The sequence below is a fragment of the Dama dama genome, chromosome 30 (assembly GCF_033118175.1).
Source record: "Dama dama isolate Ldn47 chromosome 30, ASM3311817v1, whole genome shotgun sequence".
NCBI lineage: Eukaryota > Metazoa > Chordata > Mammalia > Artiodactyla > Cervidae > Dama > Dama dama.
In genome coordinates this window covers 43,009,389-43,036,461 of record NC_083710.1, presented here as the reverse complement: position 1 = coordinate 43,036,461, position 27,073 = coordinate 43,009,389, and the positions used below count along the sequence as shown (strand labels likewise).

At 35.9% G+C, this 27,073-nt stretch overlaps 1 protein-coding gene across 1 annotated transcript in view; it reads left to right on the top strand.

Moving 5' to 3' along the window:
* PCDH9 (protocadherin 9) overlaps positions 1 to 27,073 on the top strand; it is a 1,071,425-nt gene that overhangs the window by 664,871 nt on the left and 379,481 nt on the right. The window contains exon 4 of the mRNA XM_061133585.1: positions 26,870 to 27,071. Within this exon, the coding sequence (XP_060989568.1) occupies positions 26,870 to 27,071 (202 nt within the window). The remainder of the gene's footprint in view (positions 1 to 26,869; positions 27,072 to 27,073) is intronic.

Genomic DNA, 27,073 nt, shown 5'->3' with positions numbered 1-27,073 from the left:
CTTACCCTCTTGCACATGTCTGAGGGTCTTCTGCATGCCAGGACCTTTGCTGAACACTGAATACAAAATATCCTGGAGAATCTATGTAAATTAGAAGACCTGTTTCATTCATTGACATTTAAGTCTTGTTTTCCATATTGCTGCCTTAAATCATTTATTTTACTAGTTCGATTGGATCTCATCTTTCATATACTTGATATTTGGTCTCAAAGTTTCTGACTACACTGAAAGAATCAAAGTTTCTAGAAGTCTTCCCAGTCTCATTCTACCCCTCTCCCCAAACACAGACACTCACAAAGCACACATATGAACAATAATTTATCAACATGCTATCATAGCATTAACTTAATGTGAGAAAGGAAGCCTGAGATATTTCACTGGTTGGTTTTGAGTGATTATACCCTAAAGGGTGTACATGTTCATGTCAAAGAGCTATGCTATTGGAACTTTAGAACTATATGGTTATAATTATAAATCAACCAGAAAATTTAGTTTGCCCAAAGTCTACTCTTCTCTCTCTATAAATAGCATATCTGCAAGTTAGTCATATAGCTCCACTGGCCCACAGAGAGAGTTTGCCTTCAGGCATCAGTTTGTGTATCTGTGCATGTATTTATTTGGTTTATGATGAAGCTAATTGTGTTTGTGGATAAAATTGAGGCCAATTTTATCAATTTATTTCCAAGTTTTTCATTTGAATTAGCAACAAATTATGATCCTAGAGTTGGCTCAAGGATAATTTCATAGTCTAACCCAGATAAACAAGGGTAAACCTCAGGAGACTTCTCAGTGGTAAAGCAATTTTAATTAGTAAAAGATCCTGAAACTGCACATTCAAAACAAATTGTTACTCAGCAGATATGTGATGCCATCAGTCAGAGTCCTCATTCACAACTAGTGAAAGACAGGGAGCTTTGGGGAAGAGCTGGTGAGGGGTAATAAGTGTCACTTAAAGTTAGTTACTGGAAGTAAAGATCAAAGTGAAGGACACTCATGCTCCTGGCGCTAGAACTCATATCAAAGTGTCAGGTTTCAGAGTTATCTCAATTCTGCAGTTTCAGCCAAGGAAAGGGAAATGCTCAGTTAAAACTTTCTTCAAGAAATAAGATTCATTTTTAAGTTCTTAGTTCTTAATTTTTATTTCCTATCAAAGGCTATAGGAAATGGTGGTACATTTACAGCTATAGCTAAACCAACATATTGCCAAGTCCTCATAAAAAGTCGATTCATACATTAACTTGATTTTTCAGTTTCGTTTATGAATACCAGCTTGTTAAATTTTGATTTTTTTTACTACTATCTTCAGTTCTATTTTCAAGAATTACTTTAATACTTCTATGAATTGCTTTAAATTTTAATTATAAACATAATAAGCAATAATAAAATATGATTAATAAATGACTAGATATATTTCTATAAAGCTTCACTAATATATTTGTACTACACAACCTTAAAACTACTACTGGTAATAGAAATTGAATAAGAAAGGAAAACCTCACAACCAAACTTTTTGTCATTTATTTCAAAAAAGCATTAAATGTGAATTTATTGGTCATTTGAAGTCAGATATCTGAGTAGATTTGTCACCATAAGCAGTTAAATACATTAGTAATGATTTTTCTCCCTTTAGATAGTTTCTTATTTTAAGACTTTTCAGTTACATGGCTTCTTTAAAATGTTTAATATGTAAAATTGTTTGGACATTGGTATACCAGTCATATAATTTTTCTTCCGGATGTCCTCCTTGTTTGTGTATTCCTTTCTTTTCTTTTCTTTTAGGTTTTTGTTAGTTATCTATTTTAAATAAGTGGTTTAAAATATATATATGTCAATATATAATTGTAATTATATAATATATATATGTCAATGCCAGTGTCCCAATTCATCGCTTTCTCCCCACTTTTGTATCTATAAGTTTGTTCTCTACATCTGTGTTTCTATTTCTGCTTTGTGAATAAGTTCATCTGTAGCATTTTTCTAGATTCCACATATAAGTGATGTGCTGTGCTGTGCTAAGTCAGTTCAGTCGTATCTGACCCTTTCAAGCCTGTTGGACCATAGTCCAGCAGGCCTCTGTCCATGGGATTCTCCAGGCGAGAATACTGGAGTGGGTTAACATGCCCTCCTCCAGGGAATCTTCCTGATCCAGGGACTGAGCCTGTATCTCTTATGTCTCCTGCATTGACAAGCAGATTCTTTAACACTAGCACCCTCTGGGAAAACCCACATATAAGTGATATTACACGGTGTTTAATTTTCTCTGTCTGACTTACTTCACTCAATATGACAATCTCTAGGTCCATCCACATTAACTGCAAAGGGCATTATTTCATTCCATTTTAATGGCTAACTTTCCACTGTATCTGTGTACCTCATCATCTTTATCTACTCTTCTGTTGATGGCCGTTTAGACTGTTTCCATGTCCCGTCTATTGTAAATAGTGTTTCCGTGAATACTGGAGTACAAGTATCTTTTTGAATTATAATTTTCTTTGGGTATATAATTTTCTCTTCTTTTCTTTGAGCAAGCAGTGGGATTGCTGGTTCAGATGTTCCTTCTATTTTTAGCTTTTGAAGAACCTCCATATTATTCTCTGTAGTGGCGGTACCAATTTCCCTTCCCACCAACAGTGCAGGAGGGCTCCCTTTTGTCCACATCCTCTCCAGTGTTTACTGTTTGTACATTTTTGTGATGATGGACATTCTGACCAGTTTGACATGATACCTCACTGTAGTTTTTATTTGCATTTCTCTAATAATTAGTGATGTTGAGTATCTTTTCATGTGCTTGTTAGCCATTTGCATGTCATCCTCCGAAAAATGTCTATTTAGATCTTCCACCCCCTTTTTAACTAGGTTGTTTATTTTTTAAATATTAAACAGCATGAGTTGTTTGCATATTTTAGAGATTATAGAATACTGATGAAAGAAATCAAAGATGACAAAGACAGACGGAGAGACATATCATGTTCTTGGATTGGAAGAATCAATAATGTGAAAATAACTATATACACAAAACAATCTCCAAATTCAGTGCGACCCCTATCAAATTGCTAATGACATTTTCCACAGAATTAGAATAAAAATTGCATAATTTGTATGGAAACAAAAAAGGCCTTGAATAGCCAAAACAATCTTGAGAAAGAAAAATGGAGCTAGAGGAATCAGGCTCTCTGATTTCAGGCTGTACTATAAAGCTATAGTAATCAAGACAGCATGGTACTGGCACAAAAACAGAAATATAGATCAATGGAATATTGATAGAAAACTGGCATAGAAAGCTCAGAGATAAACCCCTGCATCTATGGTCGCCTAATCTATGACAAAGGAGGTAAGAATATGCAATGGAGAAAAGATAGTTTCTTCAATAAATGATGCTGGGAAAACTGGACAGCTACTTGTAAAAGAATGAAATTAGAACAATACCTAATACCATACACAAAAGCAAACTCAAAATGGACTAAAGACCTAAATGTAAGGCCAGACACTATAAAACTCTTAGAGGAAATCATATGCAGAACACTCTTTGACATAAATTGCAGGGAGATCTTTTTGACCCACCTCCTAGAGTAATGAAAATAAAAACAAAAATAAACAAATGGGACCAAATTATACTTAAAAGCTTTCGCACAGCAAAAGAAACCATAAACAAACTGAAAAGACAACCCTCAAGATGGGAGAAAACATTTGCAAACAAAACAACCAACAAGTAATCAATATTTGAACACACTTCTTTCATATTTTCAGGCAATTTTACCAAAACGCAGCCTTACTACTCAGCTAATGGGATGATTGATTAATTATGCCAGTGATAGCAACAAAGGAACCTCAAAGTAGAAAAGAGTGAAAACATAATGGCTTCACCTCTGTCTAATGCAAGCAGCCAAGACAGTTCTTCCTTCTCCATGTGAAAGAAAGCTGGTACTGAAAGCATTTGAGGTAGAAGAAATAGTTCCACTTTCCCAAGAAACCCTTAGGAAAATGGAGAGTCTCTTCCTCCAGTATTTTTCTTTAATATTCCACATACCATCAAATTATGACTAGCTTGACTGTATGGTGGTGTGCGTTCATCTTCAGCTCACCAAGAAAAATGTGTGTGTGAGAGACAGAGAGTAGAATTTCAGGCATTCATCTGGCTCTGAATGTTGGATGTAATACTTTCCATTTCTCCAGCAGTATAACTTAAAATCTCCAGCAGTTAATAGTGTTGTTTTAGCACCAGCAGAGCAATGACACCTTAAACAGTACCATCATCAGCTCTATAAACGTCATATGCCACTTTTTCTGGTCCTTGCCCATTTACCAATCCTAATGTAAAAATAAACTAAAACACAAACCATATCCCCTAATCAGGGCACCTTCAAGGCAAAAGTCAGACCACAGTTTTTAATGATTCCTTAAAATCATCAAATTGGAAGAGAAAAAGAAATAGAGAAGGAAGAGACTAAGGCCTGGAAAGAGCTGCTAGTGGGAGAGCAGGTGACTGTTTGGAAGTAATAATAGGAAATAAATGTTCTTAAAGTCAGGGAAAATTTAGCAGGATATCTGTGCTTTAAAATGGGAGAAAAAAGAAAAAAAAAACTGCTGAAGGCAAAGCAGACATTCTTTTTGCTGCTGCTTCTGCTAAACACACAAAATATATACCCTAAATGAAGGGATAAACCACATTAAACTGTATCTGGTTTCACATGTCCCAAGACCTGTTTTAGTGTACTTATTTTTCTATAACTCATGCTATAACTTGGCACAGTGGTGCTCCCCCAGAATGTAAACTTTAAATGTATAATTGAGTCTAATAAGTCTGATGATGTTAGATCTCTTCCTGAATGATGAGTATATGCACAAAATATGCCTTTGAAACTGTGACTCAGTCATTATTTATCAAACTTTGATCTCAGTAAGACTAGGGATACATTTGACAGTAAAACAAACAGGACTTGGAGGAGGAAATGGCAACATACTCGTGTATTCTTGCCTGGAGAATCCCGTGGACAGAGGAGCCTGGCAGGCTACAGTCCATAGGGTTGCAAACAGTCAGACACAACTGAAGTGAGTGAACACTCACACATGCAAAACAAACAAGATGCTCAGAAACTAGTGGAAGTGTAGACAATTTATCATTGCATTGATCATTTTTATATTTTTTGTCATTTTTCAAAATTTGAGTCACTTTTCTCATCATTGGGGATAATTTGGGATGTATGCGTGTGTGTGTGTGTGTGTGTGTGTGTGTGTGTTTTGCTTTCTTTGTGCAAGTGGAGAAAGTATATGCAAAGAACAACAAGCAAGGGGGTTGGCCCTTACTTGTTAAAAATATGTCCTAGAGCAAGTTAATCACTGAAGCTCTTTGTCTCTTTCCTCTTTTGCAAAAAAAGGATGTTAATTTTTAAGTCTTTGTTTGGTGGTTCAGATGGTAATGCAGGAGACCAGGGTTGGATTCCTGGGTCAGGAAGATCCCCTGAGAAGGGAATGGCAACCCACTCCAATATTATTGGAATTCTGGAGAATTCCATGGACAGAGGAGCCTGGAAGGCTACAGTCCATAGGGTAGCAAAGAGTTGGACATGACTAAACGACTAACACTTTCACATTCATTTTCATATAAAGTTCCTAATTTACCGACCAGTAAACAATAAATCCTCAAAGAGTATTAGTTCCATTTTTTCCTTCTCTTGGCTGCTAACAGTATTTCTGAGAGAAACACTGAGAGCCCAAATCTGAGAGACCATAGATTGAAAAGCACAGAGAACCATTATTTTATGTACAGTTAAGAAAGTAATGCTGACAATTAAATTACAACATAATACTTTCTTAGAGCACTGAATATATGACACATCCTGAATCTGGAATTCATGTATACATTTTTAAGAAAACATTGTGAATAAACAAATGAGTGTTTAAATTGTGTTCATTAGGCATAATAATTTAGGCATTTCAAATTTGAAAGTAATTCATGCTTACAGTACAGAAACAGAGGTGAAATTGATAATAACTATATGTATACACATTCATGTGTGTATTGAGGAAAGACGTGGAAATAAAAAAGTAAATTAACCAACAAAGGATCATGACTAAACATTACCCTTAAAAACTGTTTGTCCTATAGCTTAAGCAATGGTCTGGAACAAATTAATAAACAGCTTTAAAAACTATAAGTACCTCTTAAGCAAAGGTGCAATTTTTTTTCTACTTGAGAAATTACAATAGGTACAAGAAATACTTGAATATTAAATACAACTCAAATTAATAGTGCTTCTTCTTATTGCATTTATTATTTTTAAGTGGGAAAAGTTTTATCTCTAATACATTGAGTGACACTGGCATCAGTCAACCAATTTATCCAATAATGTTATTTCTCCAAACAAATTTGATCATATTAAGTTACTTCAGGAAACGCAAGCCACTCAACACAAAAGATGCAAGGAATCAATGTCTAGCAAAGGCAAGGAGTCTCTAATAGAATTCTTTGGGGTGGAGGCACTGGAAGGCTAACATTATGCTAATAATATCACAACAGATAGGGTAATCCGTATAAGTGGTGCTGAGAGAGGAAAGGAACAGGCCAAGCCGACTCCATCTTGCACTTTCAATGAACTTTGGTCTATGTGCCTGGTAGCAAGGGGGATAACGTCCCTACAGCCGAACTGGTCTCCTGGACTGATAAACACCAGATTCCATACCAAGATTTCCCATAGCCAAAAAGAATGTAATAGTTCCTATGTAGTCACTCACCTTTGTAATCTTTATGGCACCCATCGTTGTAGGCTACAACGTCTAACCAGCTGACCCTTCTGACTATGAATCATGGCTGTAACCTGATTGTATCTCCCTTTAACACTTTCCAGGCTAGGTTTAAAGAATTTGGGGATGTAGGCTTTTGCAGTAAACTTAAGGTATATAAGGTTTTCACAAAAGTCAGTCAGGGTCCTTAGCTAAGAAGAGACTCTGCCTTGGGCCCGCCGGTGTAATAAACTGCATTCCACTATCTGCACTGTCCTTCTGAGTGAGTTTGTTTCCCAGAATGCGTGGCTACAACAGTGCAACTTTACACTCACAAGTGGGCCTAGTTTTGGGATGCCTTTCTCTGCTCCACTGGCAGGAAGAACTATTATGGAATGGATTTCCATGAATTCTTGGAATGTAATACACATGGAATTACATGGAATATAATACATGTAATACATGGAATGGTTTTTTTTTTTGTAATATACAAAATTTGTAATATACAAAATATACAAAAATAACACACACACATACACATCATTCAGGCCTACTGAATACCAAAGGATTACATCAATATGAACTCCAAATTGCTATAAAATGCTGCGCAGAGAGTGAGGATTTTGTTTAAAGTCACATTTGGAGTCAGAAAGTGCATAGTTTTTAATCTGGCAAAAGCCATCTTTGTGTCGATCTGGGCCACCAAGGGGCTCCTTTGCCTGCCAGTCTCTTTATTCTCCTCTAACTTGGCATCCTTCCTGAGCTTCTTGGGATCGTGGCCATGTGGGAGTCCCATATGATTACAGGACTTTATGTTCAGATGGAGTGATGCCAGGTGCCTTCTGGTTACCCGTATTAGCCCTTCACCTAGAAACGACAGAAGCCGCAGTGATTCAGTGCCCGCTTCTTACAGTGGGAGAAGCTGAGCCAGAGCTTCTTGGAAGCTAAAATGATCCACACAAACTGAGCTGCGCCTTCCCTAACTTATTTGGAGCTGGAATAGAAACTCATGTCAATGGCTATCACGTGTTAGATCCATTGATTTCAGTGTACTTTATTCTGGGTTCTGAGGCATCCTAACGAATTCTAATGCTGATTGCCTGGTGGCCCAGCACACAAATGTAATTAAAATGCACATAGGACTTTGCTTTAGAAAACTCCTTTCTGTTGTCTCTTTTTCTTATTTCTACTCTGATTTGCTTTTCTGGGGCAAGAAGTAGTTCTTTATATTCTAAACATTTAAATGTTCTTACTTCCTTTGGGGAATTCAAGAAAACAATAACTCTGTCCTGGAATTCAAAATGGCTAAATCTGTCATTTGTTTTCCTTTCTCTGCGTAAATGGAGATCTTTGGTGTACCTAACCATCGTAAAAATGTTCAGACTTGGAGTTTTATAAGAATTCATCTGCTTCTTATCAGCCTATTGTCCTATTAGTGGAAAGCACTTTTACAATAGTATTAAATGAGTTAAGATACCCTGGAAGAGGGAACGGCAACCCACTTCAGCATTCTTGCCTGGAAAATTGCATGGACAGAGGTGCCTGGCGGGCTGCCTCTGGGATCATAAGAGTTGGACACGACTGGACTGCAAGGAGATCCAACCAGTCCATCCTAAAAGAGATCGGTCCTGGGTGTTCACTGGAAGGACTGATGCTGAAGCTGAAACTCCAGTACTTTGGGACACCTGATGTGAAGAGCTGACTCATTTGAAAAGACCCTGATGCTGGAAAGATTGAAGGCAGGAGAAGAAGGGGACAACAGAGGATGAGATGGTTGGATGGTATCACCAACATAATGGACATGGGTTTGGGTGGACTCTGGCAGCTGGTGAGGGACAGGGAGGCCTGGCGTGCTGCGGTTCATGGTGTCGCAAAGAGTCCGACACTACTGAGCAACTGAACTGAACTGAACTGAACTGAGTGACTAACACTTTCACCTTCACTTTTTTTTTTTTTTTTTGCTGTTATATATATTTATTCTTCATTTTATACCAAGTTCAAGTTATAATGGCATTTTTTTTTTATTATTATTATTTTTTTCCAGTGGGTTTTGTCATACATTGATATGAATCAGCCATGGATTTACATGTATTCCCAATCCCGATCCCCCCTCCCACCTCCCTCTCCACCCGATTCCTCTGGGTCTTCCCAGTGCACCAGGCCGGAGCACTTGTCTCGTGCATCCCTCCTGGGCTGGTGATCTGTTTCACCATAGATAGTATACATGCTGTTCTTTTGAAATATCCCACCCTCACATTCTCCCACAAAGTTCAAAAGTCTGTTCTGTATTTCTGTGTCTCTTTTTCTGTTCTGCATATAGGGTTATCGTTATCACCTTTCTAAATTCCATATACATGTGTCAGTATGCTGTAATGTTCTTTATCTTTCTGGCTTACTTCACTCTGTATAATGGGCTCCAGCTTCATCCATCTCATTAGGACTGGTTCAAATGAATTCTTTCTAATGCAAACTAGTACAGCCGCTATGGAAAACAGTGTGGAGATTCCTTAAAAAACTGGACATAGAACTGCCATATGACCCAGCAATCCCACTTCTGGGCATACACACTGAGGAAACCAGATCTGAAAGAGACACGTGCACCCCAATGTTCATCGCAGCACTGTTTATAATAGCCAGGACATGGAAGCAACCTAGATGCCCATCAGCAGATGAATGGATAAGGAAGCTGTGGTACATATACACCATGGAATATTACTCACCTTCACTTTTCATTAACCCTTTCAAGGGATTATAGAGGAGAGGATCTTTTAAATACCCCAACTTTCAGTACTCCTAAGGGATGCACACACCTTATTATGTGTGCACCTTGCCTAAAAGGAGTCACCTTCACAGTAGGTGAATGACATTACAGAAGAGAAAAAGAAGATATTAGCTTTCAGAGAAAAACTGAATTTTTTTTAAGAGAGAACAAAGTACCTAACCACATTTGTTTTTCAAAGAGCAGCCTGAATGCAAACAGAGGGAACTTTTCTAATTAGGATGTAATTCCACGAACCTCTGTTGGTGTCTTAAACTCTCGTGAATATGGAAATTTCAAGCTTTTTCTCTTAATTAACTCAATTCACTATACTTGGGATGGACTGAGCCTTCATTGCTAAGCATTAGTATCATATTTTGAAAGCTGTAGGTCAGTAGGACCTCCCCCATAATGCTTGTGCTCACAACTGTCATTTTTCAGTAACAAGCTGAGTCATATAAGTGGCCTGATGACAAGCATTTGCTTTGGTTTTCCTACTTTTTTTTTTTCCCCTTTTAAAATCTTTCATTTGTTTTGCCAATATGCCTGCTTTCCTGGCACACCTGCTTTCCTCCTTAGGTAGCATTAGTTCTCTCAGAATCAATTGCAAGCAGCTTGCAACCAAATGCCTGATTAAAAAGTTAGCAGACCTTGAGTGCAATTACTTCAGCTCTGTAGCACTCAGGCATTAAACCCGGTGTTAATTGTTTCCCACTTTTGTAACGATCCTTATAATAGGATAAAAACAGAAGAGATCATTTCTTGTAGTTAAAACGGCAGAAAATAAAGTCATCCACTCTAATTAATCATTGCAATATGAAATTAAACACTATTAGGAGTAAATATGTTAGGATAATTTTGATTCCAACAAAAGTCATTTCTTCTGTGTCACAATTTATATTGCTAAAAAGCTATTAATCTAAGAAAGAGGTTTCATAATAAATAATCTTAAAGCGATTACTTAAGGAATTTTATATTGCTTTTGAGCATTATGTACCTTAATGTTTATCACAAATATATATCCTTATGTATTATGTAAATTATATTATAGTCAGAATGGCTTCTATTTTAAAATGTATTATAATATTTAAAACACTTTTTTTTAAGTGATTGTTCTTATAAAAAGAGAAGAAACATTAAGAATGTTGTATGGGAAGCATATTTTAGCTAATAAAGCCTTATTGTGGCATTTCATAACACTGAAAATATTCTTAAAGATTTAGAGTTCTATGACCTAGAATATCTATTCAGATATTTTCTACACATGAAAAGAAACAATGGAAGACCCTACCTTTTTTCTGTTTTTCATTCTGTATAGCTACTTGCTGCCTTAGGATATTTTTAACCTGTGATCAGGAGTCTGATCACTTGTTAGTGAGGGGCTTAACTGCTGGTTTTGACTAATTATGAGTCTCTATTTTCTTTCATAAGAGAGAAGTCATCCATGGCAGAGACCTTTGTAGTTCCTAAAGAAAGACAACAGAGGCAAGGATACAACTTGTTGAATGGCCTTAAGAATGAAAATGGTTGAAAAATCCACTGAAACAATCAACAGTTCCACAGAGTCCATTTCACTTCCATTGATGTATGCTTTTTTAGTTATTAAAAATGCTGCGTTTATCTGCTTATCATTTTTTTTTTCATCTGTCAACTCAGGTACATTTTCAGTATTATCTTATAAACAGATAAGTATTTTCCTTTCATATTTAAAAGAACACTCTATCAAGCTAGTTCTTTTATTTTGACACTGTCATTAAAGAAAAGAAAGTTTTGTGATTATGTAGGCTGTTAAATATTTTCATGCAATACGTATTTCAGATGCCTGTCAGATGCTTAGGACTATCACAGATGCTAAATATATCAAGTCACATAAAATATGGTTCCTGACTTTGAGGAATTTCTAGTTTTAGTTCTGATTTGTCATAATTTTCTTAATGTATGATTTTTGATCACAATTTCTGATAGTAAGCTGAAAAGAACAGATATTTAAAGGAATTCTGAAACAAACAATAGTGTACCAAAATACTATTACTAAGTACCCAGAATTACTGAGACCTAATGATTAAATCCTAAAAATGTAAACATCACTACACTCATGCTTATGTTTATGTATTTCAGTGGAACCAGTAAAAATCAAGAGATCTTCAGAAGCATTGGTAACTCTGCTTCAGTAGCATCTAAAATTTTTAATGATATATTTATTTAGGGGATATAGAGTTTGAGTTCCACATGGGAAAGCAAAAAGAAAAAAAAGTGGACAATGGAAATTCCCTCGTGGTCCAGTGGTTAAGACTGCATGCTTCCAATGCAGAGGGCCTGAATTTGATCCCTGGTGAAGAAACTAGATCCTACATGCCACAACAAAGTTCCCTGTGTACTGAAACTAAGACCCTATGCAGCCAAATTAAAAAAAGAGAAAAGTAGACAAGAGTCTACTTCTGGAGTTATTAATTCATATTTTTGCCTGGAATTATAAGCTAGTGGGATTGTGATCATAGCCTTCTAGGGTCTGCCATGTAGCTATGCATGGGCTACCATAGCCCTTACTAAGAGACTTCTCTGGTTGAATTGGATCCTTCTATTATATATGTTTTTTATATCTGAATTTCTTTTCTATAATACCTAACCCATTTGTAATAATTTACTCATCTATTTCATTTATTAGATTGTAAGTCTTGTGAGTGGAGAGATTGTGCCATTCTTGACTGAAAAAGTTCCATCAATGTTTAAGAGTACCTTATAGAAAGTGGGTGGTTAACAGTTTTTGTTACATAGCTGAATAAAGAGGGCTAGGGAATTTTTTGAGGCTTAAACCATCCATAATAGCATGCATTCTCCATACTTTCAAGTTCTTTGATGGTGTAATTTCAGATAGGTTCATTTTATGGGGGCTCAAAAATTTTTATAGTTTTCCTTTTAGTCTATCCTGTTAATGTATACATCTCTTGCATATAGTTTGAAACTTTATAATGAATTTAGTGAACAGAATACTTGGTAAGATTTTTCAACATATATTACTAAAATAGATTTAAGTCTCAAGCTGTTCATTTTTAACTTCTTCCTTCACTGTTATAGTACTAACAATATTGCTCTACAAACATAAGGAGAGATTATATTTGTTTGAGAGTCAAATGATGTTGCCCTTCACAAAAAAGAGCTTTTTTCTGTCAGAGTTTCCCAGGAACTAAAATTGGTTTGATCAGTTATCAGCCACACTGCAGTTTCAATGAAAATCTAGATTTTCATGTCTCTGAAAAGTTAGTGATCAAACAAGATATCTGAACCACATTCTCCTTGTGCTTTGTCAGTCTGTGAAACCTAAGATAAGATGCTTTCTATAGACAGTAAACGTTATGATCTATTCCAGGAAACTAATTCCTTAATTCCCAAAGTACCATCATCTATCTTCTTCCATCTGTCAGGTTAAGACATAAACTAGATCAGAATTATTTTGTGATATGAAGAACATTTCATTTCATCTTCATGAAGTTGACTATCTGAAATATGTCCCTAAAGTGTCAAAATTGGCTTATGTCATTGTAAAATATAAATTAAAGTGTCTACTTATTGGAGAACCTATTAAAGTTTATACTATTTCAAAAATTTTAAAAAGGAACCAAGGATAATTGTGGTAAAAATCACAAAATTACACATACAGAAATATTATTTTTTGAAATGCATATAATTATGAAAGTATAGAATCTTTATTTATGACTTAAAAAGGATCACTCAGGCTAAATATAATAGTGGTAATAAATGAGTATCCATATCACACACACTAAACTCTATAGCAGTAAAATTCAATATGCAAAACAGCACCATCATCTTTTAAATTCCATGAAAATAGCCTGAATTCTCTTCACTTTCCCTAGTAAAGTCATTTCCTCCAATCTTTTCTTGTTTAATCCTTGTATTTTTTAAAAAATAGACTTTATTTTTAAAAACAGTTTTTGGTTTCCACAAAAATTGTGCACAAATAATAAACTTTCCATATATACTCTTCTCCTGAAAAGGTTCTCCTATTAACACTTTGATACATCTTACAATAAATATTATTGATACATTATTATTAACTGAAGCCTGCATTTTACATTAGTGTCAGCTCTTAGTGTTCTAATCTTTTTATATCTTCAAGATAGAGCAAGTTTTATTTCAAATATTAAATTGCATTCTCCCATTTCATTTAGGTAAGTAGCCTGAGTGATCCTTTTTAAATCATAAATAAAGATTCTATACTTTCATTCATTTTAGCATTTGTTCACAAGAATAATTTCACTGAAAATAATTTATTCTGGACTAGCAATTTGCCAATCATTTTTTAACATTGTGTACATAGGACAATATATTTTTGACTATTGAGATCCTAAATATAAACTTTAGGAAATGTGCTTATTTCTTTTTCTCAAATTGCAGGGTGCCTTACTGTTTTTAATGCATAGGCCAAATTGTGTCATATAATAAGTTACCTCTGGTGTGGAAAATTTTGTAAATGTTTCATCTGAGACTATCTTTCAGTCCCTGTCCCAGACAAAAACAGAAGGAATTTCTGGGTACACATGCTGGGTCTTAGTGTCAGGTGATTTTAAATCTTCCAAAAATATTGCTAGGTTTTGAGCTGTTACCTTCTGGAATGCTGTGTCCACATTTGAAACATAATATTGGAGTGCTCTTTGAAGGTAACTACATTGTTCTGACTATAGCTCATTATTATATAGATGCTACCTAAATCTACAGAAACTTTTGACATACAGAAGTTTTTGACAGCTGTTTGAATTTTGTATTTGTATTCAGAGAAGCGAATAATCCCCCAGTGCACAAATAACAGAGATTGGTGACTTGGTAATGTTTTCAAAGGAAAAACCAAGAGCCACAGGGCAAGTAGTGATTATCACTGAGATGTGGGAGTGATTTCTGTTTCAAATATCAGACTCAAAGTCACAGTGACTGTCTGCAATAATAGGTAGATTTTATAAAAAAATGAAATCCATCTACTTTGAATGTTCAGAACAAAGGCCGCTCTACCCAGGAGAAAAGAGATATAAAGTCTTACTCATGTTTATTCCAACTGGGTTAGTTTCTCTGTTTTCTTAAGATCATTATAAGGTCTCTGATTCTGGCAGAGTACAGTAGGTAGTTACATATTATATTTTTTCAAAGCAAAGAAAATTAAAACATTTTCCTCCAGTTAATCAGGACATTACTGTGTTACACTCTACTGAATAATGCTTATTAATACTCTCAAAAATATTTTGATATGATTTCCATATCCAAATGTTACTGCTCAGTGCATGGGTAGCAAGCTTGCTTCATCAGGTTTTTCTCAGATTCTGTCATTCCAAGCTGCTTTTTTAAGACCATAACCATTCATCTCGTTCTCTCATACCAGACTACCAGCACTATTCTTTCTAAATTTAGATCCAAAAAGGACATTCCTGCATATAAGCCAAGAATAGAGCCAAGAATGACTTTTAGCTAATAACTTAAGTCATGTGCTTAGAAAAGTGTGTGTTAGTTGCTCACACTGATTCTTTGTGACCCCATGAACTACACAGCCTGCCACCAGGCTCCTCTGTCCATGGAATTCTCCAGGCAATAACACTGGAATGGGATGCCATTCCCTTCTCCAGGGGATATTTCTGACTCAGGGATCAAACTCGAGCCTCCACGGAAGCCCACTTAGAGTGCTGTCCTTCAAACTGACTTTCTTCTGCTCCTTCATTGAATATCATCATGTCTCAAAATATTTTGGAAGTCCCCTTTTGTGATTATCTTAAAAGCTAGTTTCTAAGCCACTGAAGGCATCACCGACTCAACGGACATGAGTTTGAGTAAACTCCAGGAGTTGGTGATGGACAGGGAGGCCTGGCGTGCTGCAGTCCATGGGGTCACAAAGAGTCGGACACAGCTGAGCAACTGAACTGAACTGAACTGAAGCCACTGAAGAAAATGTTCTGTGTTATTTTGTATCTCTCCTTTTTTTGTAAAATGCTACTGTTCATCATTACAGATAGCTTTCAGTTGTTTCCAAAAGTGAAAGTGAAGTGAAGTCACTCAGTCATGTCCGACTCTTTGTGACCCCATGGACTGTAGCCTACCAGGCTCTTCCATCCATGGGATTTTCCAGGCAAGAATACTGGAGTGGGTTGCCATTTCCTTCTCCAGGAGATCTTCCCGACCCAGGGATTGAACCCGGGTCTCCTGCATTGTAGGCAGATACTCCACCATCTGAGCCACCAGGGAAGTCTTAAAAAGTAAAGTCAGATCAAAAAAGGCAAACAGTTGGTACCTAGAGACTCTGCATTATAACTGTCTCAAAACAATTCAAGAAACACAAAATCCAAAATCTAAAAATACAGTGGCATTACTCTAGATTATGAAGTATCTCCTCCATAAAATAATTAAATAAATGTTTTATACAATTTCTGCTTATCTAAAATTTTTTTTCATCTTATAATCGTAGTTTTATATGGTAAATTCTACACTCAATGAAATATCATTGCTATTCAATTAATTTTCATCACTGGTTAAAGCTGTATGTATGGCATGAAATATAAGAAGAAACTCTTTTTGGAATGCAACTTGTTATATCTAAATTAATTCAGGTTTTCTAAGATACAATTAATAAAATTTATATTTCATTTTCAACATTGATAAATATAACAAAGATCTTGGATATATTCGACAATTGCCTTGTATAAGAATAGGAAAATTTCACATGTTAAGACACGTCAGCGTGTCAGCCTGTGTTGGAATTTGTGCATAAGTTTTGCATCATCTATATATAAATATGCATATACTGTTTATGTATATGCTGCAGATATATTTTTAAAGTCTCCTCATTTTCTCCCTAACTTATTCTGAGAAAAAGAATTACGACTTAAGTTTCACACATTCCTAATCAAACATTTTCAATTGCAAACAATATTTTCACTGACATGCTTTGAGAGAACTAAAAGATGACAAAATAAGAAAATGCTTTTCTATCAGAATGTGCCTTTAACACCATACAATCACAAAGGATAAATGAAGTTCCTAGCAATCAATCCAAATTTGATAGCTAATACAGACATTGTTTTTTAGAGGATAGCTAATCATCCTATACCAATAAATCATCCTATCAAACTACTGCCTGTGAGATGATTTACCGAGTCCAAGGTTTCAGATGAAATTCCAGGGATTCCTGTTTCTTTTTTGTGTGTGTATGTGTGTGTGTTTTGTGTGTGACCAAAGATAGCTTCTTCCCTATCTGCTCAGCTTCAGTCTTTCCCATTCTGGTAAAACATTTCTCAAGTTGGGTCAAGTTATAGAAGAACCTAGAAAAAAGAATTCAGTAGTTCATCAATATCAGGGTCACGTCCTGTGCCTGTGAATACACATTTCTATGTCCTCAAAGTGTAACTTGGACCTATACTTGCATTCAGCATACTTTGTCCCCCTATCTACCTTCCCTATGCAGATTAGTTCCCCAATTAACCTGCCTATGAGGACTGAGTTCTTTATCACGACTGATGCTTTTGGTGGTTCCTATACCAATTAATAGTTATAAGATACTCTCCATATATAAATCACACGAATCATAGACTAGAAAGAGGCTAAAAATATCATTTCCATCACCATTTTTGTTTTGCTTTTTTTCTTCCACAGAAGATATGATTGATGGCTCAGAATTATTTGTAATCCATAGACCGTCAGGGACAAATATCCATCATACGTGCTAACACTAGTTCAAATAACTTCTTATCTCTTCACTGCTTCTAAAAAGTTTTAATGCTTTTCTTTATACTACAAACATTACACAAAAAGCTAAATAAATAAAATGAAACTGCAGAGTTTGACACAAGGTCCATTGAGACAGATCATACCACTTTTTAGGTGCAAATTAGTGAACTTCAGAAGGACTTTCAAAAAATCTCATTGTACGGTAATAGTATGTCCTGGAGAAATTATACAGGTTGTTTCTTGCTGCCTCTACCTCTCTATCTGCATATCTTTCTTTGACTTGAAATAACATGATTTGTCCTGTAAAACCTTGAGATTACCAGCTTTCACTCTTACTGGGTAATTATGATCTTGTGTGTGCTTGTTCAGCAATACACAAGGGAAGTTTAAAGTGTCTGTGTGCATGTTCAAACTTTTATGACTCAAGTACCCACTGTTTGAAGTTATATAATCTAATGTGAGTGTGTATGAGTGTTAATCGCTCAATTGTGTCCAACTCTTTGGGACTCCTTGAACTGTAACTGGTCAGGTTCCTCCAGAATTACCTTACCTGGAGTTTTCTAGGTAAGAATATTGGAGTGGGTTGCCATTTCGTTCTCCAAGGGATCTTCCCAACCCAGGGATTGAACCCAAGTCTCCTGCATTGCAGACAGATTCTTTACTGTCTGAGCTACCAGGGAAGCCTAATAATAAATATAATATAATATACATTTAGGGAGTGCTTTTTGAAAAATACAACATTCTTGAAGAAAATATGGCCTATTTTTTGCTTTATAACTTTTATTTTGTACTGAGAACTACTAACAGAAGGGAATGCTAGGGAAATGCTCATTACCTCTTTTTGTTACTTCTGTTAAAATTACCTGAGAAAAATTCCTGAAAGCTAAACAGCAAATTAGACTATTTATATTAACTACACTGACAGATCTGATACATACTTTTTAACGATTTTTTGTTATCCAAAGAAGGATCACTTATGGTAAAAGACCACATACTATATCAGTGAGTTCTGTAATTTTACTTAACCACAGTGATAACTTAGTGGAGTTTCTAATTAAAGTGCTATGACTATCATGTATGCAGATTCCATAAATATGATAAGGTAACTGCCTGTGTCACATGGATTTGTTTATACTACAAGACTAAATTGGAAAGGCCTCTTGCTGAGTTGTTTCTTCTCTATTTCTGTACATATAATTTATAGATGCAAGAATTCTGCTTGTAGATTAAGGAGCAGTTGCTCCTGTTTACTCTAGTCATTTTATATTTTGTATGCTCAGATAAAGCACTGCACTCCTACTGGGCAACATTTAACTGTAAGAAATAGGTTGAGGGTGTTTCTGATAGTAGGAACCAAATAAGAATATGAGGAGCAAAATAACCAACAATGCCAACAATTCTTAATCCTCTCTGCTTGCTTTGGACCGTAGAGGGAATTTAAGAGTAGGGTGATGCCACCAAACCAAGGAGGAAAGTTGATTCTAACCCTATTCCCTTTCTCTGACGTCCCACAGGGGAAAATGATTAAGGGAGGAAATGCCTCTCTTATGTTTGGTTCTGATATTTAAATTCAAGCACCAAAGTTATACCCCAAAACAGTACAAAGAATTTAGTTTTCTCTCAAGTTCTTTAAAGCTATCAGTTGTTCTTGAATGTGAAGAGAAATGCTACCTAACTTTCTCACAGATCATACTGAGATCAAAAGGAAATAAAAATAAATGTATATTAAAAATTTCATCATGCGTCATTACACACGTCTTCGAGACATATGAAGTCCTATGAGGTATTCAAAGCACTTTACTTACAAAGTACAAAAAGCCTAAGTTTTTAATTTAAGGAAGTCATTTCACAGTAAGACATTTACAAAGTCAAGGAAGCAGGCTAAGTTTAAGTTACTGTGAGATTCTCCACACATATAGAAACTGAAACAAGCTTCCTACACTATTATGCAGTTGAGTACTGAAATTAGAACAAAAGCCCACAACTCTGTCCTGAAATGAAGCAGTCGCTTAGCAGCAGGTATCAAACTGGTTAACAGGAAGATGAATATAGTATAGATGAGCATTCCCCGTTTCCCCTGAAAATGCTATTCAACTTTATATGGACAGGTATCATCTGCACCCTAGTCTTGTTTTATATAGCATAGATACCACTAGGAATCAAAAATTTTGTTTTAAAGATCCTGGTAACTTTACATCCATCACCTAGGTCAGTGAAGTTATTATACAAATACATCTTTCTCCAACATAAACTTAGCCTTCTTATTTGTCTCCAAATATTTTGAAATGTAAACATTAAAAAGAAAAGAAGGAAATACTGACAGCTAGTTCATTGGTACTATGTTTCACTTGGCTATTTCATGCACTGACCTTGCTAAAGTCTGCATAGTTTGCAAGATATGAATGAAATCAAATTATAAAACAGGTAACACAGGTGCTGGTTGAAAGCATGCTCAGAACTATTAAGGAATAACTTAATAAAATTCTACTTTTTGGGAAACTGTGTGATACAGTTTTTGTCTTGTTCACCATCATATTCTTAGCAGGTATTAATACGATGGCGTCTAGCAGATAGTACCTGAACTTCAATAATATAATAACCAGCTATTCTACCAGCTTAAGTGAGTTTATACAGACATAGCCATGAGAATTACAATTCAAGTTATGCGAACTATGGTGGCTCATAGGCAAATCCAGAGAACAAGGAAAGGGAGAGGTGTTTCAGGAAAAGGGCAGAATTGGGAGGAACTGTAATAATGAGAGTCTATTGGAAGAAGCTGTGAATCCAAAGTATGAAAGTTCTCATTGGTTGGGCTGCTATCCTCTCTGATTGGCTGGGCTATTCAAGAGACAGAGACGTTTTGTTTCTATCTTTTTCTTTTTTTTTTTTTAGTTGGAGGCTAATTACTTTACAATATTGTAGTGGTTTTTGCCATACATTGACATGAATCAGCCATGGATTTACATGTGTTCCCCATCCCGATCCCCGCTCCCGTCTCCCTCCCCATCCCATCCCTCTGGTACTTTCCAGTGCACTAGAGAAGTTTTCAACTTCCCAGATAGTCAAGTAGGAGACAACTTCTACTGGGAGATGTCGACAGGGGTCACTTTGGAGTAATTGACTATGAGTGTGACAGCCCCTCCTACAGGCCTGCCCTACTTTCAGTTTTAGTTGAGGTTTCTTTAATGAATTATACAAATAGGTTCTCAAAAATTATTTATGAAGGGATAAATGAATAGTCCTTTTTGTTGGAAATCAAATGAAACCTACATAAGTTCCTATTGAAACCTACAGAGACAAATCCCTTTACCTCACTTACTCATTTGAAATAAATGTAACAAATTCAAAGAGACTAGAAAATCCTTAGATGATTTCCAGCTTTAAAAAAGTACACACATTCTGCAATAGTAGAAACTTTTTAGCATAAGTATTTCCAATCAAAAGGATAGGAGATTAACTCAATTTACCAGTAACAAATAATAAAATAACTCATTATAAACTAATTCTGTACTCAGAATTATTTCATTTATCACCAGTTGAAAAGTTCTGTATTATTTCTGTCCTGAGAAACTATTTCTTAGAGTCTTAGTTTCTTGATGAGAGTGCTCAAACATGAATGGGGAAGAACATATGTATAGTAATATTAGTTTCTAGTCAAGCCTGAGAGTGTTGAGTAATAGCAAATTAAACTGTAACCACAAATTGCTTTCTGGGTTGCATTTAATTTACCCTCTAAACCTCTATGAGTTTTACTTGACTCAGGATTTTATTAAGAGGAAGAGTACTCATTGATTTTAGATGGCAAGAAGCTATTGAGGAACTTGCTATTGAATTGAATCAGTGGTTTTAGCTGAACGTGTGTTATTTTGTCATTTAAAAATTCTTCTTTAGATAGCTTGCAACCTAAGATTATACTCTTAACTATTACTTTTTTTTTATTACTTTTACATTTTAAATGGAAATATATTCTCTTAAAAATAAGAAAGGACAAAATGTTTCTAATTAATGTTTATAAGAAATATTTCAATTCAAATGCAGTTTACAATCTCCAGAGTTTTTTTAACCATTTTTGGTATGATTTTCTTTGCTACTTGAGACAAAATATATATGAAAATATTATTTCAAATAAAAAAGCTCCAGGAGTTGGTGATGGACAGGGAAGCCTGGCATGCAGCAGTCCATTGGGGTAGCAACGAATTGGATACAACTGAGCGACTGAACTTAACTAAACATGTGATAGCTTTAGTATAGTCAAAATAATAAAAATTTTAAATATCATAACTCCATAACCAAACAATACCAATTTAAATACTTAATGTATACAATCATATATTAGCTTACACATATTCACACCTCAAGACACATTAGGTGGTGGTCTAGTTGCTAAATTTTGTCTGATTTTTGCAACTCCACAGACTGTAGACCATCAGGCTTCTTTGTCCATGGGATTTCCCAGGCAAGAATACTGGAGTGGATTGTCATTCCCTTCTCCAGGAGATCTTCCCAACCCATGGACTGAACCTGAGTCTCCTGCATTGCAGAAGGTCTCCTGTATTTAAGGTGGACTCCTACTGAGTCACCAGGGAAGCACAAATGGTATAATCCAAGGCATTAAAAAAAAATCAATTCAACTCAGTAAAATTTTTGCTAACCTGATTTTTACAGTTAACAATAGATTATCAGTTCAGTTCAGTCACTCAGTCGTGTCTGACTCTTTGTGACCCTGTGGAGTGCAGCATGCCAGGCTTCCTTGTCCATCACCAGCTCTGGAGCTGGTGATGCCATCCAACCATCTCATCTTCTGTTGTCCCCTTCTCCTTCCGCCTTTCATCTTTCCCAGCATCAGGATCTTTCCAAATGAGTCAGTTCTTTGCATCAGTTGGCCGAATTATTGGAGTTTCAGCTTCAGCATCAGTCCTTCCAATGAATATTCAGGACTGATTTCCTTTAGGATGGACTGGTTTGATTGGAACTCTCAAGAGTCTTCTCCAACACCACAGTTCAAAAGTATCAATTCTTCAGTGCTCAGCTTTCTTTATGGTCCAAACTCTCACGTCCATACATGACTATTGGAAAAACCATAGCTTTGACTAGATGGACTGGGCTTTTGTTAGCAAAATAAAGTCTCTGCTTTTTAATATGCTGTCTAGGTTGGTCATAACTTTTCTTCCAAGGAGCAAGCACCTTTTAATCATGGCTGCAGTCACCATCTGCAGTGATTTTGGAGCCCCCCCCCCCCACACACAAAATATAAACTCTCTCACTGTTTCCATTATTTCCCCATCTATTTGCCATGAAGTGATGAGACTGAATGCCATAATCTTAGTTTTCTGAATGTTGAGTTTTAAGCCAACACTAACAAAATTTTAAATATTGTGAATGATTCGGTTATATGCTATCATATAATTAAGTTACTTACTAGACATTTCACCTTTTTCTACCGTTTTGCTGTTAACAAAGGCACAAAGTACCTTCCTAGCAAATCTTTGTGCATGAGAATCTCTCTAAATTAATGGGACTTGGATTGTAGGCTTGAATGTGAGTCATTTATTGGTGAATAATGTCCTGTACCAGTGAGACACATAAGAGAAGCATTAAAGCAACGATTGGTATTCTAAGGTGACTCATTCTCTCAGTGAATCTTGAAAAACAGCACCCAACACAGAAACATGTGTATCTTCTCAGGGCATCTTAAATTTCTGCTCTCCTTCACACTAACCTGTAAGAAAAAGTATTGTAAAAGTACTTGGTGATGTTTCCCAAATCTAACCAGTGTGATACCTTCCAACCTGCAAGATCCAGGACATTTCTGTATTTGTATGGATGGCCCTCTATTCTGGCATAGAGTACAGGGTCTCTGATGGAAGCTTAACGTGGTCAGAAACCATACCAGCAGTCCAGAGATAAAATAACAATGATCAGCCTTAGTAATTATTGTTCCCATCTTACTTTTTCTCTAGCCAGCCTGGGACCTGGAGCTAACTTTGTCAGTGATAAATTAGGTACATAAATGTGACACTCAAACCATCAACCAGACTTAGCAAAAATAATAATAATGTTTCCCATGAGAGAAAATGGAAATGGTAAGAAATAGATTCAGGAAAGCAAAATATAAGTGTCCAGGCTTTGGAAAGTCTGAAGTAGTCTCATGATAGCATGTGTGTCCCAATTCAGTCAGGCAGGGTTTGACTATATTTATAACCCAAATTGGGGCACATTTCCATGGTGATAACCCAAAATCAAAATTCCCAGAGGCTACAAGTAAAAAGTTCTTTCTTTCTTTCTTTAAATATACAAACAATTACAAGTTTCTTGAAAGAACAGTGGGAAAACTTTCACTTTCTTTGCAAAAAAACCTTGTGTTCTAAACTGTTGATCTTCATTGCTCACTCTTATCCCAGAGCAGCTTCCACTCAAAAAAGATTCTGGGCTGACATACCTACAGGCACAATGAGAGGCATGCCAAGACTGCAGTTCTCTTCCCAGAGAACAACACTTTTTCGTGGGTGAAAGTATTACATCTCTATAATTGCTAAACATTGATACCCCAGAGATTAAAAGAGAATGTGTAGATATGAATTTCAAGAATTGGGGCTTCCCTTGTGGCTCAGCTGGTAAAGAATCCACCTGCAATGTGGGAGACCTGGGTTCGATCTCTGGGTTGGGAAGATCCCCTGGAGAAGGGGAAGGCTATTCATTCCAGTATTCTGGCCTGGAGAATTTCATGGACAGTCCATGGGGTCGCAAAGAGTCGGACACAACTGAGCAACTTTCACTTTCACAGCTCCCTTTTATTGAGTACCTACCATGTGTCATGTATTATATAACAAGAACACTTCTTATTTTATCTACTTGTACCTTACAACATCCACTGCTGAAGGCACTGCTCCATCCGTTTTACAAGGCCAAGAACTCCTTCAAAGAAATGGTGTCGTTGCCCAGGACCAGGCTCTACAGGGCACACACTCCCAGGCAGGAGGTCTGGTTCTGACTCCTCATCTGGTGCCCTTGGGCAAAACCGGAATAAGTACTGTAGTCTTTCATGACACCTATAACTCCTGTTTCTTATTGGAGAATGTATCCTAATTTTCCTTCATTTTAGTTTATTCAAACATTCTCCTTTTATCTACCTTGATAAGCCAAACATTATTTCACTTGCATCAATCATTATGATGATAAGTTTAAGATTGATTTACTTGATCAATTTGCTTCCTGCTATCATATCCATGTTGCAATTCTTAGTCCATATGCATCACCACCCCTACCTCCCATTAGACTGATAAATTGTGCACAATTTTGCCAATTAAGACTTAAACATCTTTGAGTCAAATTAATTAGGAAATATTTCCGTAAGCCGCAGTAGTTTAAACATTATATTACTCTAATTTACAGGGTCTTAGTGCAAATAAATTACACTAGATTTATATCTCTTATTCTCACTTATAAAGTGGTAAAGAAATATCATAGTATAGTGTGTATCAGATGGAATTTAGTATGATGTATTTGAAATAGTTTAAAAAAAATATTTTCCTTTTTATTCTCAGTGTAATTATAGTACCAGTCTCTATACGAGTAGGTGCTCAATAAATACTAGCTCTAATGACTTCACTATGAGAACTGATGGATTTAGATACAGCTGATGTTGTGGACTAGGGCATTTCCTAGCGGGGACAAAAACTATAGTAATTAAAGCAACATTATGTTTAGAAGAATATCACAGGTATTAATTTTCCTTTTTCTTCATCTATGAAACAAATATTTTATAATAGCTTATGTGTGTCTTCCCAAAATGCTTTATGAAGGTTACAGAGTCAATCAAATTGTTCCATTGTCTTTCTCTTGTGTTTTGACTTCTTTTTACTTCTCTGAGCTATCACTAAGAGGGAGTCATCTAGAGGCACATCAAAGATACTTTAATTACTCAAACTATGGAAATTTTAGCAGCCTGTCACTTTAAAAGCAATATTTGACAATTATGTATCATATGCAGCTGCTCATTGTCCTTAGTACTGTGTTTATTACAAAAGGATTCACTTAATATGCTCCTGGAAAAGGAAATGGCAACCCACTCCAATATTCTTGCCTAAATAATCCCATGGACAGAGGAGCCTGGGAGAATACAGTCCATCACACCACAAATTATAGGACACAATTGAGCACACACGCACAGGCACGTAATGAATTAAGTGAATACTGCAACAGAAATGGAAGATATTGGCGTTATTGCTTTTCCCTCAAGAGTTAAGTTCACGTGGGAGAACAAACACTCTAATAAATAAAATCAGTAGCATAGTCTTCCCTATAAAAGTAGAAATGCATTTCAGATATTAATTAGATATTAAAATTCAAATTTTGCTTGATATAGTGTAGCACTCTCTAGGCACATTTCAAAATCTACTGAGGAAGGAACAATGGTAGGGAGATAGTTGCGCTTGAAGCTGAAGTGTCCTACAATAGACTCAATTAGGACCATTTATGATTATAGTTTACGTGATGGTAACATCAGTTCATTAAAAATGTGCTAAACTCTTAAATCATTTCACACAGGTGATTGAACAACAACACAGTGGTGTCAGCTCTTCTCAATTATGACTCTCAGCTGGATTTGAACTAGTGACTCACAGGAAATAGGCCATGTTCTATTGTCAGTCTATAAAAACTACATTTATAGAGTAGCAGTATTTCTAGCTATAATATTTTGTCTCTAAATTTATTCATTTTCTTTGAAATGGATGCAATTTATAAGTTGTCTATTAAAAAGCACAAATTTTGAGTATGACAAAATGATTATGCCATACATTATATCTCCATATTATTTATTTATATAAATAATTATTTATATATTCATTATGTTATTAAATCTGAGCAAAATTAGTCATATGTGATGTGATATTGAAAGGTATTTTTTTGGTTATCAAAGTAGAGTGAAAATTAGGTTTAGTCAGAGGTAAAGCATAAATTTACTACTCTCACATAATTCTGTAAGGCATAAAACTCCACCCCACACAGCTATAGATAGTCTCCTATCTCATACATTGCAGCAGCTAGAAGAACATACACCAAGAGAACTAAGCAGTGATATCTGCTGAAAGGCACAATTTTATCTTACTAAAACACTAAAATTTATTAAATTAACTTTGGCAAATAGATGCCAAAGTAATATTCCAAACACCTTTCAATAGGGATATTCTATAACCAATGATGGTGAAAAAATCAAGGCCAGTGGACAATAATGACTTCATTGCAAAAGCTACCTTTAAACCCTCAAATAAACACAATACTTGGTTATCCACAAGAACTGGAATGCCATATTGCATTGTCTATGTATTTATTCAGATCTATGGAACAAACATTTGTGTATTTCTACTTATCTAACTTTTGTATAGCTTAGACCACTAGCATTATAATCATATTTCTACAAATTTCAATGGGTTACCACTAGCTTTTTTATTTCTTCTCTTAAATTATAGGAAATTGAAATTGTTTCTTGTATTTTGCAAGTTGGATGTGTCATAGTAAGTGATAAATAAGAGATGTTTGTTCCCAGATGTGTTCCAAGTATTTTTGACTTTGCCTGGGCATTGTGCTGTGTACTAAAGTTGCTTGCTTTGCGTTCCACCCCGCGTCCTTCAGGAAGGATGTTAACGGCGTGTCCTGTGGTCTTCTTTGTAGTCGCAGCGCCGGGTTACCTTTCACCTCCCCGACGGCTCCCAGGAAAGCTGCAGTGATAGTGGTCTAGGAGACCACGAGCCGGTGGGTAGTGGAGCCCTGATCTCACACCCTCTTCCTCTGGTTCAGCCGCAGGACGAATTCTACGACCAGGCCTCTCCGGACAAGAGGACCGAGGCAGACGGCAACTCTGACCCCAACTCTGGT